At 40.9% G+C, this 22,965-nt stretch overlaps 1 protein-coding gene across 2 annotated transcripts in view; it reads right to left on the bottom strand.

Annotated features, from left to right (window-relative positions):
- The window catches only part of col24a1 (collagen type XXIV alpha 1 chain), a 187,719-nt gene that overhangs the window by 99,409 nt on the left and 65,345 nt on the right, over positions 1-22,965 (bottom strand). For both annotated transcript variants that reach the window (XM_079740272.1, XM_079740273.1), the window contains 3 exons: positions 13,786-13,830; positions 7,525-7,578; positions 6,067-6,111 (listed from right to left, as the gene is read on the bottom strand). In XM_079740272.1, coding sequence (XP_079596398.1) covers positions 6,067-6,111; positions 7,525-7,578; positions 13,786-13,830 — 144 coding nt within the window. The remainder of the gene's footprint in view (positions 1-6,066; positions 6,112-7,524; positions 7,579-13,785; positions 13,831-22,965) is intronic.

Genomic DNA, 22,965 nt, shown 5'->3' with positions numbered 1-22,965 from the left:
ACTATTTACATTCATTGGAAAATCAACATTATCTGGACATCACCATCCTTTGCTGCTTTCCCAATCACTCAATCAACAGTACCGTGAGTAGCTAAACGTAATTCACCCCGTTTGTACTCCACGCTTCCTCTATCGTTTCACTAAATCCAACTGTCAACTGCTGCTGTGGAACCACTATTTTTACTGTTTTTACAAACTTTACCCCCCCTACTATTTAATGAATTTCCCTGGTCCCCCTATTCTCTTTTATTCGTTTTTCCCTCTGAACAGCCCTACACTACTCTCCCTACGAACTTCTCTGTCTCAAAAAAAACTACCGGTTATCCCCTAATGCACTCATCTCCACTCAGTCTGCTGGCATCCTCCGCCGCCATCGCTATCTCCAGCGCGGCCCCAAACACACCCGCCACCTACACCACCAACCCCACCAGCGTTACGGTATCCAACATCCAAACTATTCATTCCCACTGCCCACTTTCCACTTTCAAACCGATATTCAGAATCAAAGAACTCATTTTCCACCCCATGTTGATTGTTTACTGTTGCTTGGCGACTTTAACATCCATATTAATTCAACCACCTGTAAGTTTGTATCTGAATTCATCACTCTACTCGGCAATTTCAACCTCACCCAGCACGTCACCTTCCCCACCCATGTTAAAGGTCATATCCTTGACCTAGTCTGCTCTGTGAATCTACCGGTACTCATCATCCACTCGTCTCCATTACCCCTGTCAGATCATAATCCCATCCAGTTCACTTTCCCATCCCCAACTCCTCAGAGATATTAACCTTCCGAAACACTAAATCAGTCGATCCCCTCCAACTCTCAGATCTGCTGTCCAATCTGCTTTCACCTGATGAGCTCACCAATAACCTCAAAACCACCTTGTCTGCCTCCTTAAACACACTGTCCCCTCGCAAAACAAAAAAAACTTTTCCTTCAACACCTCTTCACCCTGGTTCACAACTGAGCTTCGTAAACTGAAACAGACTGGCCGCTAACTGGAACGACATCACTCACTGTACAACATGAAGCCTGTAAACTTCCCCTCTCTGCTTACAAAGATCCCCTCACCACCGCCAACTCTGCCTACTTCTCCAGCATTATCAAGGACTCCAACCGTAACCCAGAGCCCTCTTCTCGACCGTGAAAAAACTCCTCAAGCTCCGTTCCGACGCCCACTCTACCTCTACACCATAACAATGCAACTCATTCCTTCAATTCTTTACCAATAAAATCAGCACTAGATAATGAACAAATCACTCTCTCCTGCATCTGACCTAGCAACCCCTATTCTGCCCTCTCTCCTCTCCATCCTTCTTGACCTCCGTATGCCTCACCCCCATTGCGTCTCTCCCGGTCCCTCCAGTTTCCCTGGCCATCATCTTTAAACTCATCAGTTCATCCAAACCCACAATCTGCTCCCTTGACCCCCTCCCCACCACCCTGCTGAAGTCCTGCCTCCCTGTCCTATGCCCCTACCTCACTATCCTTTTCAACTCCTCACTCTCTCAAGGAATTTTCCCGCCCGCCTTCAAAACCGCTGCCGTCACCCCAATCCTCAAAAAACCTGGTCTTGATTCTTCCTGCCTCAACCACTACTGGCTTATTTCCAATTTCCCCTTCTTCTCAAAAACCCTGGAACGCCTCATCGCCACACAACTCCAGGCTCACTTGCAATACAATCACCTATTTGAACCCCTCTAGTCCGGTTTTCTCCCACTCCACAGCACAGAAAGCGCACTCCTCAAAGAACTCACAACCTTCTCACCTCTGCAGACGCCTCCTCGACCTGAGTGCAGCCTTCGATACATTGAGCCACAACATCTTGCTCACTAGACTCAAAGACCTCGTTGTTGAAGGCACTGCACCCAGCTGACTCTCTCCAACAGATCACATCACACTTCTCTTTTCAATCTCTATTTAAAACCACTCCTCGGTCTCATTCATCATTTACATCCTCCTGCTCGGACAGATTCCCGCCATTTCAACCTCGACTTCCACTGTTATTCCGCTGACACTCAGATATACCTCAGCGCCAAACCCCCCTACAACCCTGCCCTCTCTCAGATTGACTCCTGCCTGTCTGCATAAAAAGACTGGATGCAGCAATTTTTCTCAAACTCAACAGTGACAAAACTGAACACCTCCTCATTGGCTCCAAATCCACCCGCAGCAGAATCCCCAACCCCACACGCACCATTGCTGGCACCAATGTCTCCCCTTCCTCTCAGGCACGCGACCTTGGCCTGATCCTTGATCCCATCCTCTCCCTAGAACCTCATATCCATCAAGTTGTCAAATCCACCTTTGCAATATTGCAAAGATCAGGCCCTTTCTCGCATGCCCTGCTGAATAGACACTGATCCACGCTTTCATCACTTCCCGTCTTTACTACTGCAACTCACTCCTCTACGGCATCAAAGTTAGTTCCATTAATGGACCCAAAATGGTCCAGAATGCATTCGCCCGACTCCTAACTCCCACCAAATCCTGGCATCACATCACCCCCATCCTAAAGGACCTCCATTGGCTTCCTTTCTCCAACTGGATCAATTATGAGATCCTAACCCTAACCTACATGCCTTTCACCAACTGGCTCCCCCATATCTCACTGACCTCCTCTCCCCCTTCCAACCCTCTCGGTCCCTCAGATCCACCTCAGCCAGCCTTCTCTCCACTCCCAAGTCCAAACTTAGTTTTGGGGACAGAGCCTTCCCCAGGGAAGCTCTCAGGCTCTGGAACTCCCTCCCCCAAGACATCAGAGACTCAGATTCCCTCCCATTTTTTCAATCCCGCATTTAGACCCACATTTTCTCTACTGCCTTCTCTTAGCCTCAAGCCAATGCCTCCATTCCTCCAAAGCCAGTTTCACAGCCTTTTACAACTCCAGAATCCGAAGTGTCAAACTCCACCATAAAATTATGTGAAGGTTCTGGGTTTATGAGAACAGGGGCGGAAGTAAAACGTCTATTAAGCTCCCTGAACAAAGCGTCTGCCTCAGCAGTCCAGGAGAATGGAGTTGCAGGAGAATTGAGCTTGGTAAGGGGCGCTGCCACTCTGCTGTAGTCCCTGATGAAACAAAGGTAGAAGTTGGAGAAGCCAAGGAAGGACTTGAGCTGCTTAACCGTCGTAGGTGTAGACCACTCTGCTACGGCATGAACCTTCCCTGGATCAGTCTTCACCTGCACGCTCTCAATGATGTATCCCGGGAATGACACAGAACACACATGGAACTCACATTTCTCCCCCTTGACGTACAGTTTGTTCTCAAGGAGTCTTTGGAGAACCTGTCTCACGTGGATTGAGGAAGTCGGGAACGGTTGAGGAAGTCGCGGAGAACATCCTTCACCAGAGCCTGGAAAACGGCTAGGTCATTGGTAAATCCAAAAGGCCTAACCAGGTACTCGAAATTACCAAGTGGTATTTTAAAAGCCGTTTTCCATTCGTCTCCCTCCATTATTCTAACCAGATGGTAGGCATTCCTGAGTTCCAGCTTGGATAAGATGGTAGCTCCTTGGAGGGTCTAAAAGCCGAGTTTATTCAAAGTGAAAGGGTACATGTTCTTAACAGTGAGGTTATAAAGGGCACAGTAGTCAATACAAGGGCGTAGGGTATGATCCTTCTTAGAAAGAAAGAAAAAACCAACACCAACAGTGGAGGAAGACTGCCTAATAATGCCTGCGGCAACAGTGTCCCGGATGTATGACTCCAGGCACTCCCTCTCTGGACGGGATATATTATATAAACGGCTGGAGGGCAAAGGAGCTCCGGGGAACAACGGCGCAGTCATAGGGACAGTGCGGAAGAAGAGAGAGCACTTACTATAAACCTCTCCCAAATCATGATAGGCGTTGGGAATACTGGACGAATCAGGAACCTCAGGGACAACTGGGGGAACAGCGACCTCTGTAGGTTAACAGGCTGACAGTAGGCAAGTTGAATGACAGAATGGGATGGATGCAAGTTGAACAGGTGTAGAGCCAGGGAAACAAGGGAATGCCTTGCCCAAGAGGAGGAGAAAGAGCTGAGCATCTGCTGGGTACAGCCACGGCCGTAACATAAAGGTTACCTAAAGATAGGCCACTACATTTGGTTCCTCTAAGCCTGTTTCAGAAGGAGGGTACGCTGGCACACTTTGGCTGCTGCTCCTCGTTTCTGAGGTTTAAAGTATTTTAACATGATAAGATTCCCTTATTTTTTCCAATAAATCTTAGAAGTTAGTTTCAGCAATCCGAACTGTTTGTATCCTTTGACAGCCATTCTATCTCTGGCTAAGTATTTTTAGTTTCTCGACCCGTCCACCCCGGTGATCCGATTCCTACCCGCTTTTCACTTCCCCTGCTCCTGTGTCTTGCCCTACTGTCATTATCTGATCTACCGCCACCTGTCACTACATGATCTACCTCCACCTGTCACTTCCTAATCTACCTCCTCCTGTCACTACCTGTTCTACCTCCGCCTGTCACTACGGGCGGGAAATATCCTTTTCAATTAATTTAAGGCTTTGGATTCATGAAGAGGCGCTGGATTTCAGTAGTCCGATAACTATTAATTATTATTTTGGAAAGATTTATTTCTGCATTTTTTTGCTTTCTTCTTGATACAGTGTGATAAGACAGGAAACTATGGGAGAGAGAAGGTGGAGGACCTGCAGCAAAGGACCACGGGCAGGAATAAAACCTGAGTCCCTGCGGTAAGGACTGAACCTAAATAGTATGAGAGTTCTTAAAAAGTAAACAGAATCCCCCAGATTGCGTTGTTTCTGCAACTTCCAACAAGTAGGCAAATAAAAACATCGTCGGAGGCTACCAACGCGGCTTCCAACATTACAACAATATAAACATCCCTGTTATAACTTGAATCAGAGAGCATTCGCACTAATACTGAAGTTAAAACATGGGGTGGATTTCTCTGTTTCGTGTCACTTCCTGAAATATGCAACTGGACCAGCAAAAAGGCCCCTCAATACAGATATTCTGTGTTACCGAGACCTGGCAACAAATGGGATCCTATCTGGTTTTAAATCATCTTTGTACATCAGGCTTTCAATATATGAATCTATATTTATCAACACCAAACTTTGCACACTTGTAACGCATCACCAAGTGGTGATGTTGAACACTACAAGATGTGTACAGCCACTGGGTTAAAATTATATGCCGTTTTCAAACATGTACTCCACATTTGTATATCAGTAGATTTGTGCTTTATATGTGGACATTGATGTTGCTCAAACATCAGTAGAATCAACTGGGGGTTTAGGGGGGTGGGCTTGCAAGGGGCGGGATATGACGTAGGGTATAAGTTTGCAAGAGGCGGGATAATTGCTGCCGCTCTCACTCAAGCTGGTTTTGGTTTGACCACAGACATCATGGAGGCACGACTGTGTTACCAGAGAAGGGGAGCGCATTTTTGCTTAATTTCACATACAACAAACACTGGGACAAATGTAGTTGATTTCTGTATTTAACTGAGAAAACAGGGAGTGGAAGGCCGGGACCATTTAATGTTTATCTAACTGTTTCTATATACGTGTGCTATTTACTCTTAGTCGTTTATTCTATTTGTCTCTAACTCAGGCTCCAATCTTTCATGGATTATTTGAATGTTGTTGATGCGGAAACGATCGTCGTTGCAGCAACATTTAAGATGATCGCAATGAGTTCTGCCTCCATGCTGTCTGTGGTCAAACCAAAACAAACTAGAATGACAGGTGCAGCATTTATCTTGCCTCTTGTGAGCTTAGACCCTACGTCATATTCCGCCAATTGCAAGCCCAACCCCCTAAACCCCCCGTTAATTCTACTGATGTCTGAAGAACATCGATGCTGCATATAAAGCATCAAGTGTGTCAATTACCCTCAGGGTCGAATCTCCCGATATACAATTGCGGACATGTCTGAAAACGGCTTATAGTGACATTCCGTAGTCTCCAGTGCGATTTAATTAAAAACCTTGATAATCATGACTGGAAAGCAGGAAGCGGACGGTAGGATTGTGTGTAACAAGTGCAGGACAGGCTTAACACTAGCGTGGTACTAACAGCAGCAGAGACTCACTTGTGGTCCGTTTTTGCCGATGTTTCCTAGGTTTCCCCTCTCTCCCTGTGAAGTAAAAAAAAAAAAGAGTAAAAAAGAAAATATCAAAGAGGGTTGTCGGTTAGCTTCCTGTGCTAGGAAGTGCAAGGAAGTGCGAGCTTCCAAGCTCGCACTTCTCTTTCTTAATCAACCAAGCAAAATGTCTGGAGTGTAAGCACTTAATTCTGACTGTAGAGGGTAACACAGGTATTTTGTGATGTTTATTAGAACAACACACAATGGCAACACGAAGACACACATGTTGCTGTAACGATTCTGATGAAGAACACTGAGCGTGAGCACGCTCTTAACACAAATGTAATCCACAGCAACATAGCACTTTTGTCTTTGGGAATCAATTCATGTGCTTGTGACACTAAACCGCAATACAAGTAATTTACAAAAGTGTAAATTGAAAACTGCTAGTGTTTATGATTGTGGCAGGCGTGTTGATGCAATGCTTTTTGGCCTAATCAGCACCACAACATCACTTTGACAAATTGTATTTGTAACGGATATATTTGTGAAGCCAGGAGAGACAGTTTCAATGTTTACCCAAAAGGGTATGGTCTTTTAATTACAAATCGGTAGTGTTAAATCTCTCTAACCTATTAGGGTAGCTTTGAGGATAACCGCAACTTTGAAGCATAAATAGAGGAGTAGTAAATAGTTAATTAATAGTGACTTCAGCATTTATGTTCAGTTAAATTATCAATAAGATAATCAGAAAAGGGATTATAAGATCATTTATAAAGTGAATGTTGATGATTTCAAAAGTATTTGCAATGTGTGAGTATAGCTTTATATACACTTAATAATGCTGCAATTCAGTTCTACTAGTGAATAACCATTAGTTAGTTATTTTGAGGGTGCACAACTGAAGTGAGGACTATATGTTTCACTACTTATTACTACTCTGTACATTTGCATGTATGGCCTCTAATGTAATTAAAAAATGTTTAGTAAGGAACAGATAATCCTCAATTAGAAGGAGCTCACAAAAAAAGAGCTAACTATTAGTTTCTATCCACGTGAATTATTCATGAAATGGAGCACTATTAAGTGTTTTTAACACCCTTTATTAATCATTATTAACGTTTATGAATAGCTTATTAATGAACATTTATATATGAAATATGCCTCAAATAATGACAAAATTTGCTAAAAGTGCTACTGCTTTTTGCTTAAAAAGGTGCAGTTATACTACAATGCTTGCTATATTACAAATTAACAATTTCATAATTCATACAGGTACAAAAATTATTGTTATTTGAATATGAAAACTATTGTGGATAACTGTGCAACTAGCATTGCTATTTCATATTCGGATTAAAAGAGGCAGGTTTAAACTCACTGGGACTTGGAGATTATATGTCAAAACATCACAACTTGAAATTGAAGTTAAAAAACATTGTTAAACACTACTTATTTATCACTCACTTTCAATCCTTCCGACCCCGGTTCACCTATAAAGCCTTTTCTCCCTGGTCTCCCCTGCAACAAATGAAAGTGCACACACACAAACACACACACACACACATACAACTTCATGAAGATATACACTGACACAGACACATTGTCTGTATCGGTGTATATCTGCAAAAAAAAGCAGTGTCTGAGCAACCTAAGCACCAGAAGAAAATGCTGCTATGTACGTTTCTTTATTTTTTTTAATTTTTTTTACTTTTTTTTCTTCTTTTTTCGTTTTTTGTACCAAAAATAGGTTTTCTATCAACATTTCTCGATACGTGTATATCAAAGTAGTATTATTTAACTGCTCAGGGAGCTTTTGATGCACTTTGGGTGTTTTGTGGGAATAGAATAGGCCATTTTCTGGTTATGAAATAACCTTAATTATATATTTGATTACACACCATTGTTCCACATGTATTTTAAACATGTGGAACAATGAGCTATGTTTTTGTTCTGATTCCCCAGCCCCCAAGTTCTCGTAAAAATGCATATATATATATGCACTTGCGGCACATGGCTACATTGGTTACATTTTCTGTGACATGCACGTTTTCAGGGATATGTACAGTATATTTCCTGTAATAATACATTAAAATTAACATGTTATATATATAATATTCTTAACAACCCCCGAAACGATTGGTTACTGGTTCCTGTGAATGGAACGGGAGTTTATGAGTTCTATGTAAAGTTGAATTTACACAAACCCGATCAAGATCTATCACCTTGTTAGAAACAACAACAACTTTGAAATAAGTCTGTACATGATTTTTTGAGTGAGATATGCATTTCTGAAAGTACCCCGTTACCAAACGAGCGAGTCAGTTTTGGCTTGGACTCCTAAGTAGGAAGGAGGCACATTTGAAGATTACCAACCACTTCCCCATCCCCCTCCAATCGAAAAATAAATACGATTTTGTAGTGAGATTCAAAAATAGATGTCTCATTTGTCAGTTTGCCATGTGACTGCCTGGCAGGGTGTTTGGCGGAGCTGCCGTACTGCCGCCGGAGACATGAACAGCAACATGGAGGCGAAAGGGATTGTACTCCCCGCCAGAGCTCCCTCGCCACTCCGGGAGTCCGGCGGGGGAGCTCCGGAGGTAGTCCGGCGGGGGAGCTCCAGTGAGGGAGCCCCGGCAGCTCAGCTCCTGGAGTACAATCCCTTTCTCCTCCATGTCACAGTTCAATCTGGACTTCAGATAGTCAAAGCCAAAGTTCCTTTCCCGAAAATTCTTCTCAACCATGCCCGAGATAACCCCTACTTCAAGCCTTTGCTTGTTGTGGTACCAGAGATGTCAGACGCAGTCTTTATGATTCATTATATCATCTGGAGGCGCACATAGCTTTTGGCTGTGATATTATATATTATATTATATAGATACCATATTATATAATATTATATATTATATTATTATTATATAATATTATATTATATAGAGCTCCGGCAGTCTGCAAATGGCAACAAGCACTTCTCCTTGCCGCGGTTCAATCTGAAAGCTCATTTGTATGCAATGGACAGCAGCTCATTTGCATTAAAGATACAGACACCATAAACAGCACATTCTGAAGGGACTGAAACAGAGGGAAATAGCGGTAGGCAAGATTTTCTTTCCTAAAAGCTATTTCCAGCAAACTGCTTCCACATTTTTTCTGGAACTCATATACTATGCTTACTTGTTGGAAAAACATAATATGTCACCTTAGGTTCCGCTGGCTAGGGAAAAGACACATATCCTGAGATGCCAGGATTTTTTTTTTGTTTAATTACTGTGGTTGCAAAGCAAGCAGTACTATTGTAATGTTTCTGTAACGTTTTTTTTCCCTCCAATTCTGTAAACGTCATACTGCAGCCTATACCGTAAGTATAGGCTACCGTAACTCTTGAAATTTTCAGTTATGGTTACCAACAACCCCCACTACCAAAAAACCCAAATTTGTGGTACTGCACCCAAAGGTGGCGCTATCGTAAAGAATCATGAATTAGGCTTATTTCTCCTCACCAGATTGACCTGGACTCAAAATTATTTCATAATATTAATCTCTAGAATCAGATACATCTATAAAAACGGGCCTTATGCCCTACAAATGTTTACTTTTCCCACAATTTCATATTAAAGCCAAACATGATTAAAAGATTCACAGGCTACAAAATAATCAAAAATTCACCAAAATCACCACGTAAAATCTTTAGACCAAGCCTCACAAAAATCATCAAACGGAATTTGTTTTATTTAGTTCCATTTGAGAAATATTGGCCAATAAAGTTGGAGCAGTTAGCCCATTTTTCTTATATGACCACTTTGTTATTGTATAAAAAAAACATGACTATTATTAGGTGGCTACCAATACCCCCAACTACCCATAAACCCAAATTGTGGTACTGCACCCAAAGGTGGCGCTATTTATGGGTTAGCCTAGCGATTGTAATACTTGCACTTGGTTCTATGAACGTTTTTACTGTACCGACAGCGATATATTGTTTCACTTCTTATGACAATTGTACTTATTGTAACAAATGCACTTATTGTAAGTCGCTTTGGATAAAAGCATCTGCTAAATGCCCTAAATGTAAATGTAAATGTTTAAACAAAAATATGAACTAGCCTTATTTCTCCTTACCAGATTGACCTGGACTCAAAATTCTTTCATCATATTAATCTCTAAAATCAGATGCATCTTTTTCACCCTGGTCTTCGGCTCAATTTTTTTTACTTTTCCCACAATTTCATAGAAAAGCCAAACATCCACAGTCCCAACCCATTTTGCCTACTTGACCATTTTGTTATTGTATAACTACCATATGGCTATCATTATGTGGATACCATTTACAGTGCAAATTAGATCAGATCTGTACTCTTTTAAGAAAGCCCTTAATTCTCTTGTGAAATGTGTGCTTGGAGATTTCTTGATGTTGTGTGCTTATCAAGACATTTTCACCGTGAATGAGGCTTCATGCAGTTCAGGAATGTCAGTGGCTCAATGAGATAATGCCTTGTACTGGTGGTCCTTAGGTTGAGAGTTTGAATCTTGATTAAAGCATTATAAACAAGCTGAACATGACATTCTGCCATTGCCACTCATTTAAGAAACACAACATTGAACAGCACCTGAAATTCTTCAGGCAATCAACTTTCCGGCTCATTAGTTTCCAAGAATCTGACTGCCAAGTCACAGTATGGCATTAAGGGGAACTTCTTCGTTAACCATTTTTCCTTCATAATTAACTGTCATATTTATATTTCTTCCGTTAGTGTTCTTGACAACAAATGTTTAATTTCCCCAGAATTTCAAAGATTTTCAGGTACATGCTTTTAAGAAAGCCCTTAATTCCCTTGAGAAATGTGTGCTTTGAGTTTTCTGGATGTTGTGTGCTTATCAAGACATTTTTCTAATTTGACATGTTTAATTATTTTTACCAAAAGGACACATAATTTCATAATGTCATAATGTTGAAAAAAATAGGAAACCCAATCCATAAGCCCCCTAGATGGAATTCATTCATCATGAATGAATTTAGATTTTAATTTGTTTTGGAGTGCAATGATCAATGCAAGGCATATTTAAGGAATAAGAAATGGAAAACCAGATGAATAGTTATTTCATTTATGAAGATGGAATGCCAAATCTATTTGAATTATCTTAATTATCTAGAATACTATTGAGTGTGTGAGTAGAGGGAAGATAGAATACTATATTAATTAAAGGTCCTATGGCATGAAAATCTCACTGTATGAGGTTTTCTAACATAAATATGAGTTCCCCTAGCCTGCCTATGGTCCCCCAGTGGCTAAAACTTGCGTTCGGTGTAAAACGAGCACTAGGTGTTCTGCTCGCCTTTGAAAAAACCGAGGCTCAAGCGTGCTGATTTGGAATGTGGTCCCAATGTGGCCCTTTCTCTGCCTTGGCTGCCCAGAGAATTTGGCCCGCCAATGAGACACGACCGTGCGAGTGCCACATGTGTGTGTGTGTGATTACACACACTGTAACACGTGTTTGCTGTTGGTGTTATGGCGCATAACATGTCGGTTCTTTGACGTCTCTTGTATTTCCACAACGAGACTGTAGTTGGGGTTATTTCAGCCATGGCTGAGAAGAAATTGGGGGAAAGGAACTTTGGCTTTGACTCCCTGAAATACATGAACTGCGATATGCTGCCTGCCGCCAGTTGCCACGAGGCACCACCGCCGCGAAGCACCAACGCCTGGCAGCGGGCAGCTGGCAGCATGCGGTTCAGTTTATTTCAGATTGATGTGGATGTGGAAGAACCAGAGACATCGGAGAACCCGACGAAGTCGTTTGTGATTCATAATATCGTCTGGAGGCGCACAAAGCTTTTGGCCGTGATAATGTGTATTATATGATATAGATATCTATGTATTGTATGATATTATTTAGATATAGAGCTCCAGGACTGTACCGCAAGTGTTGTACACTTCCTTGTTATTTGGATAACCGTTCTGCTGTTGGTGTTATGGCGCAAAACATGTCGGAATCTCGTCTCTAGTATTTCCACAACGAGACTCGTAGTGGGGGTTATCTCAGCCATGGTTGAGAATGAATTGGGGGAAAGGAACTTTGGCTTTGACTCCCTGAAGTACATGAACCACGACATGGAGGAGAAAGGGATTGTTGGCCGCGAATGTCTCCCGCTTGAGCCCTGCTTCCTGCTGCCGAGGGACCACCGCCTCAGCGCTGCAGGAGGCGGTGGTGCCTAAGCACTGACCGCTGCCGAGGCGGTGGTCCCTCGGCAGCGAGGCTCCGGCGGGAGACAACCGCGATCAACAATCGCGGGCATCAATCCCTTTGTCCTCCATGTCATGGTTCAGTCTACTTCAGATTGATGTGGACGTGGAAGAACCAGAGACGTCAGAGAACCCGACGCGGCCGTTGAGATTCATAATATCGTCTGGAGGCTGACACCGCTTTTGGCCATGATGATATGTATTATATGATATAGATATCTATGTATAATATGATATTATTTAGATATAGAGCCCCAGGACTCCCGTGTGTTCTAGAGTATTTACAGAACACTTCTAAAGGCTGTGATGTCCTCGCCATTGAGATACATCCACTGTAAACAGAGCGCATGGTACCGTGGCTGCAAGCTGCTCAGGGCCACACCCCCACCCACCTCCTTGACCCACCTCTCTCCTCCTCATTTGCATTAAAGCTACAGACACCGAAACGGCGCATTTACGGAAAGCTCAATGTGCGACTGGCTCGTAGTGGCTGTAATTCTGCAGCACGGCTGAATTTCGGGAACATCTTCAAATACTGTGTTTGGGGCCTACTAATATCTATATTAAAGCATTTATATAGTAGCATGCCATGGGACCTTTAAGAAATTGAATGAAAGGATGAAGCCCTTTACATGCAGCATTTCGTTTTCAATGGGGTCCTAAGGCACAAAACATTGAAATTAACAGCCATTTAAAATAAAAAAATCGTTTTTTTTTTTATCTTTTACGTGTGTGTTATCCATACAAAACAGGATGGATAAATTAATTAAATGCACAGACCGTATAACATGTCTAAAAACAGGTCTAGTTATACATTTAAATTGAAGGTATATACAATAAAAAAAAAAGAATAAGTAGATTTAGGGGGAAACCAGCAGAGAAGCCTTGAGGTCATTCAAATAAATAATCCATCTGAATGAGCTATTGAAATTATTCCAATGTTATAATGGGGGTTTAAACTGAAACAAATAATTTACAGAATTCAGAGACTATTATTTGTTTAATTTCTAATAAAATCAATATGAGGCCAAAAGATAAAAGAAACTCAGCCCAAATAATATAAATGTATCAACTTTTATTCATCATTAAAATGAATAGCTAACTCATGATGTGCTCTTAAATTGGGATCCATTTTCAAAGTACACTAACTAGAAAATAAACTGTCATGATGTGAAAACTAGGCAGCAACAAAAACGTATTTATCTGATTTATCAGAAATAGCCTACCCTGGTTATATTTCCCGAAAGACCAAAAGCACATCAAAATCACCTTTAGCAGTTAAAAACCACTACGTTGATATGAAGAGTAGTTTTGGTAAGAAACGTTGAGATTCAACGTATCCGTGATCTGCAGAAACGTTCACATAGCTGAGTGTTCTTCCGGCGACAGGGTTGGTCAGAGACACTGCTTGCTCTGTGTTTGAGCCAAACAGTGTGTATGTGTGTGGTTGTTTGGCTAAACGTGGATGTATGCATCAAGTACTTACTGCGCCTCCAGGACTTCCAAGTGAGCCAAATTGTCCTTCATCGCCCTGCAGTAGTATAGTGTAGGTTAGTTACCGATATTCACACACACACACACACACACACACACACACACACACACACACCAGCAGAACTATGGGGTCAGAATAGTCTCATTAATAATGAATGCACAGAGACGGATTCACAAATGTATTTTGTGATTTTTACATAAATTACTCTCTTCGCACAAATACATTTCAATGCACACACGAATGGATATCGGTATGTATAAATTTTAAATAAATCCATAAACAAAAATAAGGATCACACATTTCTGATACACACACAAATGTGTCTTGTTTTAAATAAATGTAATATAAATCCATAAATATATGAATTAAAAAAATATTTGCAATTTTCATCTAAAATGTTTTTGGATGCTCTTACATTTATATAAAAACTGTTAAACTTGAATTTACAAGATGCTTTTCATTTGTGAACTTGTTTGCATTTGTGTGTGAACTGGTCTGTATTTATATGTGGATTTTTGAGACTCTCCTGACGTGACTGGATTCACGAATGCTTTTTTTTCAACAAGAAACACTCTGTAACCATTCAGATGCCTCCCTCGTTTTCAGCCAATCTCATTTTTGCAGTCCCGAACTCTGAAGAATAAGTCCCACCTCCGAGCCTCCCGGTTCCCTCGGTCAGATAGACCTCTGAAGAATAAGTCCCGCCTCCAAGGCAGTCGAAGGCGAAACTAGATGAAAAAAGTGTGTAGTTCAAAACGTGACGCAGCTTTTACTTCTTCGCCACCTACAGAGTTTGTTATGTACGATCATTCAAAAAACCCATGTTATTCCCACAGACATTTGACCTAGGGAACTGGAGCCTCGCGGGCAGGACTTATTCTTCAGAGGTCTATGTCTATGGGAAATATTATTGCAATCTAGTTTCGACTGGGTTTTTGGATTGTAGGTGCCGTTAAAGTAGCATTAATAATCGTTTATTACTTTCACGGTGACGACAATCCAAAAACCCAGTCGAAACCGAGGGAGGCATCTGATTGGCTACAGAGAGTTCCTTGTTGAAAAAAATCCAATCGTGAATCCAGCAGCGTCACGAGTCTGAAAAATCCACATATAAAAACAGACCAGTTCACACACAAATGCAAACTAGTTCACAAATTAAAAGCGTCTTGTAAATTCAGGTTTAACAGTTTGTTTATAAATATAACAAAATCCAAATACATTTTGTATGAAATTGCAAATATTTTTTATTAATTCATATATTTATGGATTTATATAACATTGATTTTAAACAAGACACATTTGTGTGTTGATTATAAATGTGTTTGTGAAACTTATTTTTGTTTATGGATTTATTTTACATTTATACATACCGATATCCATCTGTGTGTGAAATGTATTTCTGAGAAGAGAGTAATTTATGTATAGATCACAAAATATATGTATATTTGTGAATCCTTCTCTGTGCATACATTATTAATGAGACTGTTCTGACCCCATACAGAACTGTTAATAAGGGGGCTAAGCACAAAGGGTTAGACTACCTACTGTAATCATTAGTTACATTATTATTCCGCCAGAATGACTTACACAGCAAAAACTGGTGTGTCCCTTTTTATGAAAATTACTCTGATTGGGCCAAAGGTGGCGCTATAGCAATTGTCCAAAAACACAAAATTTGAACAAGCATATCCCTTGACCCCTTTGACTTACCGTCATGGGTAACCCTTCCTTTTAAAGTCTCCTAATTACTAGGTATTTGCCAAGCCCCCAGGAACAGTGCATACTTCCGCAATCCACCAGTGCTCAGCGGCCAAGCCTGGTATTGCAGCTGTTTCCGCGGGCTGTGGACGGGTCACTCGATTCAAGGGGCCCAGAAGTAGATATCTCCGTTCACTCCAATACAAGTGGGGAACAGGAATGTGTCTCCGCAAAAAATGTCTGGATATCAATCAAAGGCTCATAAATATCTTTATACCATGTTCTAGAAAAATGTAAGTTTTCTCTTTTCAAAACGCCACCTCAAGCGTTTTATTACCCGTTTTATGTTATTTTTTGCTGGAGAAGGAGGGGTGGGCAGCTGAAAGGAGTCGTAGTGAAAGAAATGTTGTTTCGGCCCGGCATTCGAGAGGGCCTAGTGCACGGCTCCGTTAACTTCTCGTGTCCGAGGTTTTTCCTTTTACTTAACATGAATGACGTTGATGGTTAGGGTTAAACACACTAAAAGTGTTTTAGTGAAAGGGATTTTTAGACTGGTTTAGCTGCTGCTCAATGACTCACGTTCCTCTGCTTGCGATCATTACGATTCACCATGTATTGATCCATTTATTCAAAAGATCCAAAGACAAAGAACGGGGGCATTACGGTATCATTTTCATAATATTGTTAATAGCCTAATAAACATTTCAGTTGCGTTAGTATTAAATGTTTCATTTGCTTGTTGAGCTGTGTGACAGTTAACAATGTTGGTGCATTACAATTATTTATGTGGGTAGGCTACTCCAACCTCATTGCTGATCAATATGTAACCATTTATTTATATATCAATTTTTGATTGCATTTTTTTATAAATAGTTGGAAGGAATCTGTTTCTTAAGCAAAAACATTGAACTGTATTTTTTCTAGGCCTAGATACATTTACTATGTTGATGGTGTTATATGGAGCAATCTTTCATATTTATGAAGTAAACTTATACTTCCATGGTCGGTAAACAATGCGACTGCGATCGCTCAGACCTCTCGCTTATGATGCTATAATGCTAACAATGCTAGAAAACAATAAATATTTCTGTATCTGGTACGTCATGAAGTAGGGCGTGGCTAGGCTCCCATGATGCGGAAGCAAATCTCTCCTTGTTGTTGCCCTGCGACAAGCATTTTCATAGGAATGAACGGGCGCCATTTTGGAATCCGCTGTCCATTCTATAATATGTCTAGGGTATTTACCCGGGAAATAAATGGTCAATCATAGTGTATTACTGGGTAATAAGGAGGTACACACAGATGATTTACCCGGTAAATATATGGTAACTCATAGTATATTACTGGGTAATTACCACTGGTAATAAGAAGGTAAAAACAGAGGAATTAGAGCTAAATAACTAAATAAAACCTCCACTATTACCCATCAACTGTAGTTATAACTGTTTTAGGTTGGTAATAACTCAGATATTATTGTGTACTGCCTAGGAAATTAGGCAACCAATTCTTAGAAACACCTATTAATTCAAGTTACATTTGTAGTTATCCAAGGTTTATGTTGGTAACAGCCCAAGTTTAATGTACTATCTAGAAATTAGCACAGTACTTTCCAATAAATTATTTTTTCTTACAGAGCTATTATTCATAGCTATACCCATTTAGAAAGGGTTTCTTCGATTTACCTTAGAATCTATGGAATTACTTACCTGGTAACAACCTCTGCAGGAACCATTTTCCGCTAGTGTCATGGTTTCTCTTCTTAAATACTGGGTACAAACTTGTTTGTTTCCATGACGTTACCACTTTATTACCATATGATTTTTGTAATGGATACATTCCATTGTCCATGCAGTAAACCGGAACTTGTACCATGTACGTTCTGCAACGTTACTAAGTAAAACATGACAATTTACCCAGTAAGTAAGCTGAAACTGTACTGTAAGAGGAAGCCTTGTTTGTTTCCATGGTATAACCAGGTTCTTACCATATAATTTGTAATAGATACATTCCATTGTCCATGCAGTAAACTGGAACTAGTACGTTCTGCAACGTTACTAAGTAAAAAATGACAATTTACCCAGTAAGTAAGCTGAAACTGTACTGTTAAAGGAAGCCTTGTTTGTTTCCATGGTATTACCAGGTTCTTACCATATCATTAGTAATAGATTATTCCATTTTCTATGCAATCAACACAAACTTGTACCATATATGTTCTGCAACGTCGTTCACCAGTAGTTAAGCACTTTAATTTTAGTTATAAAACCCCAAACCACTGTTGACGAAAGGCATATTAAAATTAAACAAAATCAAAGGCTTACCTTTCAAACAATGCATATCTCACAAACAGGCACTGAACACTGAAAATATCGGACAAAAAAAAGAGCTGTCCACATCAACTCAATTCAAATGTTTCTGATGGTGTTTTGATAAAACACATGACTGGCAAGTGACCAAAATGCAGGCTGCTTCAACCTCTACAATTTGAATAAGTCGCGAATGCCATGCAGCAATCTGCCTATGGGAGCATCTTTGTGGTTATTCGCAAACCAATGAGTCCACTCGATGAATGAAAGATGGCTCTTTCGTGTCCTCTCTGTGCGGTTTCCCTGCAGTCTCCACACCTGGGATTTGTAGGCTGACCAAGCCCTGACCAGGTACCTCCAAATCTCCCCTTCCATGCTGTAATAAAGTATCAGAAGACAAGAAAATAAACATTAGGACTGTCAATTAATGAACATTTCTAGAACATGTAAAACTCAAAGATTATTTGGTTTGCCAGTTAAGAAAGGATGCTGGTCCTCTGGCCATTGTGTTTGGTCATATTAAAAAAGAAATAAGGCATAGCCATAGGTACAGTTAATAGGACGGGAGGGGACAGGCTGTTAGCTCCGGTTAGCGCTTTAGCATCGAGATAGCGGAGCTTCTGTCGTTCAAACATTTCGGACATGTTGTTTAAAACCTATAACACCCAACTTATTAAAATATCCGGATTTAATCGGGCTCTGTCCCATAAATACAGTTAATAGGACGGGAAGGGACAGGCTCTGTTAGCCCCGGTTAGCGCGATGTTAAAGAGCAGCTCTACCGGAGCATGCTGCCTCAGCAGGTACAAGTTAGCATCCGGTTTGATATTCGCCGGATATTCGGTTTTGGATTACCACGCAATAGGATTCATCAACACAAATGGACTACATTACGGGTGTAGTATGTTGACGACAGTTTAGCACACCGTATCGCGAAAAATCACAAATGCATGTTGTTGCTATCGATGTCTGTGCAACAACGTCATCTACGTTCTGGCTGCTACCTGTTTTAGGGACCGTCTACAAATTACACTCACAGACTGGTGGTAGAGACGTTACCATGGAATTGTTTCAGGAAATAAATCACACAAATATATTGCATTAAAGTTAATCAGAATGCAGTAAATAGTTTAATATTCGACAAAATCGACTAAACTATATTTGAAACTATTAATTGCATCCTGTTTAACAATAATAAGTGTTATCTGTTGACAATCAGAATGACAAAATGTATTTCTTTTTTTATATCTGATTCATTTCCTGAAACAATTCCATGGTAACGTCTCCAGTCTGTGAGTGTAATTTGTAGACGGTCCCTAAAACAGGTAGCAGCCAGAACGTAGATGACGTTGTTGCACAGACATCGATAGCAACAACATGTCTTTGTGATTTTTCAGGATACAGTGTTCTTAACTGTCGTCACAATACTACACCCGTCATGTAGTGCAATTGTGTTGATGAATCCAATTGCGTGGTAAACCAAAACCGAATATCCGGCGAATATCAAACCGGATGCTTACTTGTACCTGCTGAGGCAGCATGCTCCGGTAGAGCTGCACTTAAGCATCGCGCTAACCGGGGCTAACAGAGCCTGTCCGTTCCTGTCCTATAAACTGTATTTATGGGACAGAGCCCGATTAAATCCGGATATTTTAATACGTTTGGTGTTACAGGTTTTAAACAACATGTCTGAGTTTTTGAAAGACAGAAGCCCCGCTAGCTTGATTCTAAAGCTCTAACCGGAGCTAACAGCCTGTCCCCTCCCGCCCTATTAACTGTAATTATGGCTATGCCTTTTTTTCTTTTTAATATGACCAAACACAATGGCCAGAGGACCAGCATCCTTTCTTAACTGGCAAACAAAATAATCTTTGAGTTTTACATGTTCTAGAAATGTTCATTAATTGACAGTCCTAATGTTTATTTTCTTGTCTTCTGATACTTTATTACGGTATGTAAGGGGAGATTTGGAGGTACCTGGTCAGGGCTTGGTCAGCCTACAAATCCCAGGTGTGGAGACTGCAGGGAAACCGCACAGAGAGGACACTAAAGAGCCATCTCATTCATCGAGTGGACTCATTGGTTTGCGAATGACCACAAAGATGCACCCATAGGCAGATTGCTGCATGGCATTCACCACTTATTAAAATTGTAGAGTCTGAAGCAGTCTGCATTTTGGTCACTTGCCATAACACTGTTATGTGTTTTATCAAAATACCATCAGTAACATTTAAATTGAGTTGATGTGGACGTCTCTTTTTTTTGTCCCATATTTTCAGTGTTCAGTGCCTGTTTGTGAGATATGCATTGTTTGAAAGCTAAGCCTTTGATTTTGTTTAATTTTAATATGCCTTTCATCAACAGTGGTTTGGGGTTTTATAACTAATATTAAAGTGCTTAACTACTGGTGAACGACGTTGCAAAACATATATGGTACAAGTTTGTGTTGATTGCATAGAAAAGGGAATAATCTATTACAAATGATATGGTAAGAACCTGGTAATACCATGGTCACAAATGAGGCTTCCTTTTACAGTAGAGTTTCAGCTTACTTACTGGGTAAATTGTCATGTTTTACTTAGTAACATTGCAGAACATACACCGGGGTCGGCAACTAAGTTTGGCCTCGGGTCAATTTTTTTTCAAGCCACTAGGTAGCGGGACAGAACATTATCAAAGGCTAGTTCAAGGAATTGATTAATGAAAGTGCATCTGGAACTGCGAAGCAGGCTCATCAGCTGGCTTAGTCATATGCCTACAACACGCTAGATGACTACAAAAACGTACATATAAACAAGTGTATGTCACGTGTTTGTATAAACACGTTAATGTCATGCCTGATCATGTTATAAACAGCAAACGCGATAGTGATTATTGCATTGAAAAATAATAAGTTATTTCATAATGTAGCCGAGCGGGGGACATCCAGTTGGTATTTGAATGACTATATTTGCTGATCTCGTCCCCCTATAAGTCTTAGTCCTAACCCTAAATATGAAAGTGAAAAAGTTGTGCGGTTGTCAGCCTGGTTCTCCAGTGGAGTCTGTCAGGTAAACGTGTCCGTAGAAAGGGTCTCATTGTATGCAAAGGCCACGCTTAAAGCCGCTCCCCCTTTCCTGTCGACAAATTTGGCAGTGTATATGCCGTCTTGTGCACGTCTTTTTCGCTGCACGGTCCGCGTGTGAGGTAAATTGCTTGCTTGAGCTAGCACCCCAATTTACCCTTGCGGACCCTACACACATTGGCGGTTTATTGGGTTTTATTGGGGGGGGGGGGGGCTTGGGTAGAGGTGTTGCTGCACTGTCCACAGAGACAACGCAGCGATATCATCATGAGCAGTTCTAACTGGAGAGAAAGTGAAATCCGCGAGCTGCTGATCATGTGAGAGAAGGTGATGCAGTCGTATTAAACAAAGACGTTAAAAGATCTACGAGAGAGACGCAGAGCAACTGTCCTTACGAGGCTTTTGTCGGGATAAAAAACAAGTGGTCAGCAAAATAAAGAATATTTTGGCGTTTTTTCACTTGTAAATAGTTAATCGCGTTTGTAGCCTACACTCAGACGTGAACTCATTCTTGCGTGCGGGTGTCTTCATTCATAAAAAAATCAAAACATTTGGGAATATGCAAATTATTCTAAAGAGGTCTAAACTCTGTGCTCAGCCCCGCCTTCCAGTGAACCAAGAAAGCCTGCGCTGTGACGAACGGGGGATTTTACCCCCTCGGTTTTACACAGGAAACTTGAGATAAGACGGTGAAATCGCCGGGTTTGCCAAGCCTCGACCGAACCGGCTTTGCAGTGTAGAAAGGCCTTATGCTGGAGAGAGGGCAGTAGTGCGCACCTTAAAAAAGCAGCCAACCACTCTTAAAACACTTCACACAACACACACACACACACACCACGGCGGGTGCTGACTCACACACAAACCCCCGATCCTAGCCTACTCACCGTTAGAAGACCTGTAGGCGAAGTAGCCTCATCAGAGACTCTACTTGCGTTAAACAGCAAAGTCTCAGAGCTTGGCGTCTTAAATCTTTTGTCAACAGCTCCTGCCTTTCTCTACATGCAGTATCACACAAAAGTATGTAATGTCGGGTCGCTATGGTTGTTGTATATAGGCCTATAGAGGGGGGTTCTGTTTCATTTAATATTGCATCGTTTCTAATAACTCCCGCTCAGTCCCTCGCAGCTTACGCGTGACTGTGACGAGTGTGTCTCTAACCTTCCAGGAGTAGTAGCTGGATTTGATACATTTAAATTCAAAAACGGTTGTGAAAGAAAAAGAAGTTCACTGTATCTGGCCCTTTACATGTAAGCTAACAGATATAGATATTCGATATTCAAAAAGATTAATAATAATAAATAAATAATAACAATAATCATATAACTATAAGAATAATCTGGCGGGCCGGTTATTATGGCTGGCGGGCCAGTTATGGCCTGCGGGCCGCCAGTTGCCGACCCCTGACGTACATGGTACAAGTTCCAGTTTACTGCGTGGACAATGGAATGTATGTATTACAAATTATATGGTAAGAACCTGGTAATACCATGGAAACAAACAAGGCTTCCTTTTACACTACAGTTTCAGCTTACTTACTGATGTAAGAAGATGTACCATGACACTAGAGGAAAACGTTTCCTGCGGAGGTTGTTACCAGGTAGGTAATTCCATAGTCTCTAAGGTAAATCGAATAAACCCTTTCTAAATGGGTGTAGCTATGAATAATAACTGTCAGAAAAAGTAATTTATTGGAAAGTACTTTGATAATTTCTAGATAGTACATCATTAAACTTGGGCTGTTCCCAACAGGGATAACTACAATTGTAACTTGAATTAATAGGTGTTTCTAGGAATTGGTTGCCTAATTTCCTAGGAAGTACACAATAATATCGTTTCCAAAGAGCACAATAATATATATAGAGTTATTACCAACCTAAAACAGTTACAACTACATGGTACTTAGTTGGTTTGATGGTTAATAGTGGAGGTTTTATTTAGTTCTTTAGCTGTAATTCCTCTGTATTTACCTTCTTATTACCAGTGGTAATTACCCAGTAATACACTATGATTTACCGGGTAAATACCTAGTAATTAGGGGACTGTAATAGGAAGGGTTACCCAGTCATGAAACCCTGCCCAGGTCTGCATATACTCATGGTGAACAAA

Source organism: Pollachius pollachius, assembly GCF_949987615.1.
Source record: "Pollachius pollachius genome assembly, chromosome: 7".
NCBI classification, from domain to species: Eukaryota; Metazoa; Chordata; class Actinopteri; order Gadiformes; family Gadidae; genus Pollachius; species Pollachius pollachius.
This window is presented reverse-complemented; position numbering and strand designations above follow the sequence as displayed.